The sequence below is a fragment of the Lactuca serriola genome, chromosome 4 (assembly GCF_051521515.1).
Source record: "Lactuca serriola cultivar US96UC23 chromosome 4, Lser_US96UC23_V15, whole genome shotgun sequence".
Classification (NCBI taxonomy): domain Eukaryota; kingdom Viridiplantae; phylum Streptophyta; class Magnoliopsida; order Asterales; family Asteraceae; genus Lactuca; species Lactuca serriola.
This window is the reverse complement of record NC_136411.1, coordinates 270,847,600-270,856,351: the sequence shown is the minus strand read 5'-3', so window position 1 is coordinate 270,856,351 and position 8,752 is coordinate 270,847,600. Positions and strand designations below refer to the sequence as shown.

The 8,752-nt window shown below is 38.6% G+C and overlaps 1 protein-coding gene across 1 annotated transcript; it reads left to right on the top strand.

The window, feature by feature from the left end:
* The first annotated feature begins 1,405 nt into the window (after positions 1–1,405).
* Positions 1,406–8,150, top strand: LOC145099345 (uncharacterized). Its single transcript, XM_079036932.1, has 6 exons — positions 1,406–2,758; positions 3,023–3,272; positions 3,702–4,348; positions 4,481–5,241; positions 5,395–5,536; positions 8,094–8,150. The coding sequence occupies exons 1-6, from the start codon at positions 1,406–1,408 to the stop codon at positions 8,148–8,150; spliced, it is 3,210 nt and encodes a 1,069-aa protein (XP_078893058.1).
* Positions 8,151–8,752: the final 602 nt, after the last annotated feature.

Below are 8,752 nucleotides of genomic sequence, written 5' to 3'. Positions count from 1 at the left end.
AAAACTATTGTGTGGAAAGTAAACTAATTCTTAAGGTTATTAGCTTACTAAATTCATTATTACCAACAAGTAAATCTCCGTTATCTAAATTGCGAGTTCCATAACCATACGATAGACTAAATATGGCAATAAGTAGTCCATCATCAATTTATGACTTTCGTCACCCTTGAACCTTTCGGTTCGGTTGTAGCTAGCAGCCAGGTGCAGGGTAGTCAGCCCCGTATAGATCTATACACTCAAGTCACGCTCTCCTCCAGGAGATTCTGGCTACGGGGGCGGTCCTCCACTCGCGTATCTCTGTGGAGTGTTACAAAGGATGTGTCTCCGATTATTAAGATTAACGAATTTACAAGTAATAATGCGGAAAATCCTATTTTAGATTCTAATTACAAAGGGCGGTCCTCCACTCACGTATCTCTGTGGAGTGTTACAGAGGACAAATCAAAAGTACTAAACTAATGCCTTTAACAATAATAAAGTGAAAAATCATGTGAGAAACATATATTATAACAATATATAATAAGATTTGAAAACTAATTATGCAAATCAAACTGTTGGTTAATACGGTTTTTAATTGTTAAAAGCATGTGGAATATGAAACATTTCAAATGAAATAATAAGTTTGAGTACAAGATATCCTTGTACTTTTGCTTGTATTTGATCCATGCATGGATCATGAAAGCCCAAAATGTGATGGATTAGTGATTACTAGTGGGCTAGAAGGTGGTTTGGGCTCAATGGTTGGGTTGTGCATGGTAACCCACAAATTGAATTAGGGTTGCATGAAGACTAGGGCAACATTTTTAAGGCTTCATAAGTGCTAAAAACGTTACTATTTGCTTCATAAAGCCTCCTAGCCGTTTTTGACACTCTTTGGTGGATTAGGGTTACACTTTAATGCTTATGATGACTCCTTAATGCTTCTTATGGCTCCTTAATGAAGCATAGCCGTTTTTTTTTTCATTCACAAGTCTCATGGACGTTTTTTTTGTGTTCTTTCAAGAGTTACCTTAATTTCTATTTACTAGTTTTAATGAATAATTGGTTGGTTGGCTTGTAACCACCAAATTTGTAATAAAGGCTTCATATAAAGCCAAATTATGCATGGAAAAAGTAATAGACGAATTTTTAATCAAAGAACCCTTTTGTTCACTTTGAATTATTGTTATAATTCACAAATTATCTTGTTAGGACGTGTTCTTGACTTGATACGAACTCAATCCAATAGGTCTTGGATTGTTTTCACCGGTATACAACTTAATAGGTCTTGAGTTGTTACTAATCTATCCATTTCTTTCCATTCATATATCATTTGTGGTTACTATTCTCTTTTAATTTACCTAAACACTACCCTACTCACCAAATCAAGCGCATACACGCATCATAAGTGGTATCAGAGCGCATAATGGATTTTGATGATCCGGAGTTCCTACAAAATCTTCGTGAAGCATTAAGAAACATCCAAGAAGGTGGAAATCGAAGGCAACCCCGCCGTGGTGAACATAGGGTTGTGGAAGAATTCAAGGTGTCTGAATTGCCTGAATTTGTTGGTGGAACTGATCCTGAACGCTACTTGGAGTGGGAAAGCAAGATTGAAAGAATGTTCGAGTTCAAAGAAGTGGATGATGAAAAAAGCTGCAAGTATGCCATTCTCAAGCTAAGTGGTGGTGCTTCATTGTGGTTTGAAGGGCTTAAGGCCAAGAGAACCCGTGAAGGCAAAGAAAAAATTTGTTCTTGGCTTTCTCTAAAACGAAAGCTAAGAAAGAGATATGTTCCTTCTACTCATAGAATTGCCACTTACAAGAAGATTGCTGATTTGAGGCAAGGAAAAATGAGTGTTGGAGAATACATTGATGAATTTGAGAAGTTGTCCTTGATGGGGGATATTGAAGAAATTGAAGAACAAAAAATGACTCGTTTTCTAAAAGGGTTGAACTACAACATTGCCAATGTTGTGGAGTTATATCCTTATGCTGATTTTGGAACTCTTTGTGGTTTGTGTTTGAAGTTGGAGGGGCAGGCCAAAGCACGTTATGGGGGGAGTTCAAGTTCAAGTCTCGAAAATCCCAAGTCAAAGTCGTGGTCCAAGCCCGAGTCTAGCAATAGACAAAATTCTGTTTCTACTCCTTCTGGTTCTAGTAGTGTTCCCGTTGCTCCTAAACTTACTAGTGGTACCAAAGAAACTAGTTTGGCGAAAATTAGATGTTTCAAGTGTCAAGGTTTTGGTCATTACCAAAATGCTTGTCCAAACAAAAGGGTGGTGACTTTAAGGGAGGCCATTGAATGTCGCGAAGAGTTGGAGGAAGAAGAGAGGTTGGCGGGTATTTTTTATGATACACAACAAGAAGAGGAAGAAGAGGAGGAGGTAGAGTATGAAGCACCGGTGTATGATACAGTTTTGGTGCTTAGAACCCTTAAAACTCAAGGGGTTCAAACCGTGGCTGATATGGATCAACGAGACCAATTGTTTCACACCAAATGTTTGGTTAGAAACAAGTGGTGTAGTTTGATTATTGATGGTGGAAGTTGTACTAATGTTGCTTCTAATGAAATGGTGATCAAATTGGGTTTGTCTACTACAAACCACCCAAAACCATATGTTCTTCATTGGTTGGATGATGGAAGCAAAATAAAGGTGACAAAACAGGTTAGAGTTGGTCTAACTATGGGGTCTTATGAAGATGAAGTGTTGTGTGATGTTATTCCTATGGATGCATGTCATATTTTGTTGGGGCGTCCTTGGCAATTTGATAGGGACGTGTTACATAGAGGGAGGAGCAATGAATATGAGTTGAAACACAATAATAAAAAAATTGTGTTAAAACCCATGTCCCCAACGGCCATAAGGTCCATGAATTCTAAACAAGTAAAAAAACCTAATCTTTCTATGTTTGCTAGTGAAAGGGAGGTGGAGCAAGTTCTTGACAAAGGTGATGTTATCTACATGCTTGTGGCCAAAGAGCATGCAAAGGTGGAGAAGATGGTGCATGGAGAAAACGCTATTGCTGATTTGCTTTTGGAGTTTCAAGATGTGTTTCCAAGCGAATTACCACCGGGTTTGCCTCCAATCCGTGGTATCGAACACCAAATTGACCTTATTCCGGGTGCTCCTTTGCCCAATAAAGCCGCCTATAGATGTAATCCGGAGGTGACAAAAGAGTTGCAAAAACAAATTGATGAACTCATGAAAATGGGTTATGTTCGTGAAAGCCTAAGTCCTTGTGCTGTTCCAGTTTTGTTGGTTCCAAAAAAAGATGGTTCTTGGAGGATGTGTGTTGATAGTAGGGCCGTTAATAACATCACCATAAAATACCGATTTCCTATTCCTAGAATTGATGATTTGTTGGACGAGTTGCATGGTTCTATTGTGTTCTCAAAAATTGATTTGAGAAGTGGTTACCATCAAATTCGTATGCGTGAAGGGGATGAATGGAAAACAGCCTTTAAAACTAAACATGGCTTGTATGAATGGACCGTGATGCCTTTCGGTCTAACTAATGCACCTAGCACTTTCATGCGACTAATGAATGAAGTGCTAAAATCTTTTTTGGGCAGGTTTGTGGTTGTGTACCTTGATGATATCTTGGTATATAGCAAGAGCTTGGAGGATCATTTGGTGCACTTAAAACAGGTTTTCGAGACGCTTAGAGCTCAAAAACTCTATGGGAAGCAAGAAAAATGTTCGTTTTTGGTGGAAGAAGTGGCATTTTTGGGTTTTGTGGTGTCAAGAAATGGCGTGTCCGTGGACCCATCCAAGACTGAAGCAATCAAGTCATGGCCTATTCCTACTAATATTTCTGAAGTTAGATCATTTCATGGTCTTGCTTCTTTCTATAGAAGATTTGTTCGTGATTTTAGCACCATTGCAAGTCCCATAACAGGTTGTTTGAAGAAAGGAGTCTTTGCATGGGGAGAAGAAGCTCAAAAGGCATTTGAGAAACTCAAGGCATTGTTGTGTGATGCTCCTATTTTGGCTCTTCCTGATTTTTCTCAACCATTTGAAGTGGAGTGTGATGCAAGTGGAGTTGGTATTGGGGCTGTTTTGATCCAATCCAAACGTCCTATTGCTTATTTTTCTGAAAAGTTGGGTGGTGCTCGTTTGAATTATTGCACTTATGATAAGGAGTTTTATGCTATTGTCCGTGCTTTAGATCATTGGAGTCATTATTTGCGTGCAAATCATTTTATTTTGCATTCTGATCATGAATCCTTAAAGTACATCAATGGGCAACAAAAGTTGAGCACAAGACATGCAAAGTGGGTGGAGTTCTTGCAATCCTTTCATTTCTCATGCAAATACAAGGATGGTAGAAGCAATGTGGTGGCTGATGCACTCTCGAGGCGTTACTCGTTGTTGGTGACTTTGGATGTTCGTTTCTTGGGATTTGAAACTCTAAAGGACCATTATCAATCTGATATGGACTTTGGAGATATGTTTTTGAAATGTGCAGGTGGTCCTAATGGTGAATTTGTGATTCAAGATGGCTTTCTATTCAAAGGCAATCGCCTTTGTGTCCCAAAACATGCAATACGGGAGTTGTTGATTCGTGAAGCTCATGGCGGTGGTTTGGCTGGTCATTTTGGCATTACCAAAACTTTGCAGGTGCTTAAAGAACATTTCTTTTGGCCGAAGATGTTGGGGGATGTAACCAACATAGTGGGCAAGTGTGTTACATGTCATATGGCAAAAACAACTTTCAAGCATGGTGTTTACACTCCTTTGCCGGTTCCTATTCGTCCTTGGGAAGATGTGTCCATGGATTTCATTATGGCTTTGCCTAGAACTCAAAGGGGGAAGGATTCCATTATGGTGGTGGTGGATAGGTTTTCAAAAATGGCTCACTTTGTGCCATGTCATAAAACAAATGATGCCTCTAACGTGGCTGATTTGTACTTTAAAGAGGTGGTTCGTTTGCATGGTATTCCTAAAACAATTGTTTCTGATAGGGATTCCAAGTTTCTAAGTTACTTTTGGAACACTTTGTGGAGGAAAGTCGGTACTAAGTTACTTTTTAGTACATCCCATCATCCACAAACGGATGGGCAAACGGAGGTGACTAATAGAACTTTGGGTGCTTTGTTGAGAGGGTTGGTTAGTAAAACTCAAAAAGATTGGGACATCAAACTTGCACATGCTGAATTTGCCTATAATCGTTCTCCTACTTATGCTACAGGTCACTCTCCTTTTGAGGTGGTGTATGGTGTGAATCCTTACATGCCTTTGGATTTGATTCCATTGCCAAAGGATGAATTGGTTCACAAGGATGCTAATGACAAGTTGAAGGCTATGATGAAACTACACCAACAAGTTCGTGAGAAGATTGAAGCCGTGAATGAGTTGTACAAACAGAAGTCCAACAAGCATAGGAAACCACGTGTCTTTCAAGATGGTGACTTGGTGTGGGTGTATATGAGGAAAGAATGTTTTCCTAACAAAAGGAAAAACAAGTTGATGCCAAGAGCTGAAGGTCCTTACAGAGTGGTGTCACGTGTCAATGATAATGCTTATAAGGTAGATTTGGGAGGAGACCATGGAGTGCATGCTACCTTTAATGTGGGAGATCTTTCACCTTATCTTGATGATGATGGACTTGATGAATTGAGGTCAATTCCTTTCAAGGGGGGAGGGGATGATCCATGCATGGATCATGAAAGCCCAAAATGTGATGGATTAGTGATTACTAGTGGGCTAGAAGGTGGTTTGGGCTCAATGGTTGGGTTGTGCATGGTAACCCACAAATTGAATTAGGGTTGCATGAAGACTAGGGCAACATTTTTAAGGCTTCATAAGTGCTAAAAACGTTACTATTTGCTTCATAAAGCCTCCTAGCCGTTTTTGACACTCTTTGGTGGATTAGGGTTACACTTTAATGCTTATGATGACTCCTTAATGCTTCTTATGGCTCCTTAATGAAGCATAGCCGTTTTTTTTTTCATTCACAAGTCTCATGGACGTTTTTTTTTGTGTTCTTTCAAGAGTTACCTTAATTTCTATTTACTAGTTTTAATGAATAATTGGTTGGTTGGCTTGTAACCACCAAATTTGTAATAAAGGCTTCATATAAAGCCAAATTATGCATGGAAAAAGTAATAGACGAATTTTTAATCAAAGAACCCTTTTGTTCACTTTGAATTATTGTTATAATTCACAAATTATCTTGTTAGGACGTGTTCTTGACTTGATACGAACTCAATCCAATAGGTCTTGGATTGTTTTCACCGGTATACAACTTAATAGGTCTTGAGTTGTTACTAATCTATCCATTTCTTTCCATTCATATATCATTTGTGGTTACTATTCTCTTTTAATTTACCTAAACACTACCCTACTCACCAAATCAAGCCCATACACGCATCAGTATTCCCCCCTGAAAACATTGAAAAACACGGAAAAAGTGTAGGGGTATGAACTCACCAGTCACGGAAGGTGTCGGTTTGAATGCTAAACGTCAGTTCGGGGCTTGAACGCGTGCGAGGTTTCTATGTGATATAAAAAGATACACATTTGTATCTAATTAGTTGAGGATATACACTTCAAGACGCGAAAACACTTCTATACAAGTGTTTGGAGTGACCCGGGTGGCATCTAAGGGTGTGTATGGCTTGAATATGGAGTTTGCTCTTCAAGAGTAAACTCCTAATGGAGTTTACGACCCTAATGACCAACTCACCATGAGTTTATGGCCGTAAACTCATGGTGGGGTGTTCTAGGGTGCTAAATGGTCTTACAACTCTTGAGGGTTAATGCTAGGCTTGGTTTTAAGGCATTAGAATGGGAATTAAACATCATAGGGACCATTTTAGGAGTTTACGGCTGTAAACTAGGAGTTTACGGCCGTATACTCTTATGTGCCCATTCAAAGTGTGTTTTGGTGGTCGTAGGTCAATCCCAAGTGTTTCTAGCTCAGTATACAAGTCATGGGGTGAAATTAGGGCATCATTTGACTAAGTTATAGGAGTTTACGGCCGAGGAACCTATCCTTGGGCGGTTTACGGCTGTGAACTCCTAAGGGGGTAGTTTTTATCAAGTTTAAGGCTCCTAACTCTTTTGTGGTTGCTTCTAGACTTTATTCCAAGGCTTAGGAGGTGTTTAAGGGGCATCTTAACACCTTAGAAGGTGTTTACGGCCTAAGAATTGGTGTTTATGGCCCAAGCATGTTCTTGGGCAGTAAACTCATGGTTACTCCTCAAATGTTAAGGCTTAGGTGTTCTAAGTCCAGTATGGTAAGCCCCTAAGTCGTATCTAAGCTCTAAATGTGGTTTAGAAGGGTTTTAAGGCTCAAAAACCCCATTTGTATGAGTTTACGGCCCAAGGGTGTTCCAGGGCCGTGAACACATGTATTTGGTCCTATTTCATGATTTAACCATGAATTTGTAAGCTAAACTTGTTAATCTATGAGTTAGGAAGGATTACATACCAATTTGGGGCTTGAAATGGGTGATTTTGGATCCAAGATTGAGTTTCTAGTGAGAGAGTAGAGAGAGAGAGAGGAAAAGACTTCAAATGAGGTCCTTTGAACTTTATATATGGTTCAAGTTTGGGACACGATGGAATTCTACCCGATACTGATGTTAAGCGAGGCTTTTGGTCGCACCCGATTAAGTTGTCGTAACCCGATATGGTCAAAACTAAAATTTTTCTAAATAATAACATGGAATGTTTTCTTGGGTTTCTAACGTGTTTGGATACCTACGAGGTCATAATAAAAGTCTTAAATTAATTGACTTAATTCAAAAACGAATTGGAAACAATTCGCTAAAGACAAGTTTTATGGACGGAAATGAGTTACGACGATGAGACAAACTTCAGGTTGTCACAGTATCCTCGATGATTATCCATTCTTGTGAATGTGCCATGTCGAATTTAATAGTTCATATGATTTGATCATAATAAAATGCAGTTGCGCGCCTACACCTAGTTGTGATAGGATCTATGCACATATAAACTTTAGTTGGAATATTTGATCTAAATCCTTGAGATAAAAAACATTCAGGGTATTAAGGTGTATTCTCGTTGCGGGTCTGAGTCTTTTTATATGACTCTATATTCTTATTTATTGTATTAACGCTTTAATTATTCTTTGTTACTTCAGGTCTATCTGATAAGACACAGGCCAGTCAGGACAGTCGAAAGGGCAGGATCATTTTAGCATATAGTCGTCCTGGAATCCAGCAACCCAAATCGACATGTCTATCCTTGTCACCGCTCCCGTAAGTAGTCTTTCAGTAGAATAATTAATAATACTTTTTTTATTATAGGCTAAGGGGTATACCTAAACATAATAGATTAGGCCATAAACTCTATACATCCTTTCCTAAGAAAGTACTAGTTCATTATAGTTAATAGCTCTGATACCAAATCTATCACACCCCGTCCATCGGCGGAAACACCGGGTGGTGTAACGTCATTCTTCGTATCACAGTTATATAACATACATTGAACAGTACTAAAGAAAATACATACCTTTATTGATAATTGAAAGTTACATAACTGTTTTTCTAGAACCTGTTACATAATATCTGACTATAGCATACTTCTTAATGAACAGAAAGGTAATAGTAAAACTTCTCCTGTTCGAACACATACCAGCTTTTCAAGTTCCTGAAAACACATGCATTTTAAATTACGTCAACATAAAGTTGGTGAGTTCACAGGTTTTGACTCCATATAAAAATAATACTTTTTATGAGTTGAAAAGTATAGTTTTGAAAGTATCATTTTAACTCTCCAACGTTTAGTATATATATCAGG

Bases quoted from the DNA above. Each gene is read 5' to 3' on its own strand.
- LOC145099345 (XM_079036932.1), top strand. From the start codon at position 1,406: ATGGATTTTGATGATCCGGAGTTCCTACAAAATCTTCGTGAAGCATTA. The intron at 4,349-4,480 runs TCGTTGTTGGTG...TTTGTGATTCAA, and splicing joins ATGCACTCTCGAGGCGTTAC to GATGGCTTTCTATTCAAAGG. The intron at 5,242-5,394 runs AAAGGATGAATT...TCAAGATGGTGA, and splicing joins TTGGATTTGATTCCATTGCC to CTTGGTGTGGGTGTATATGA.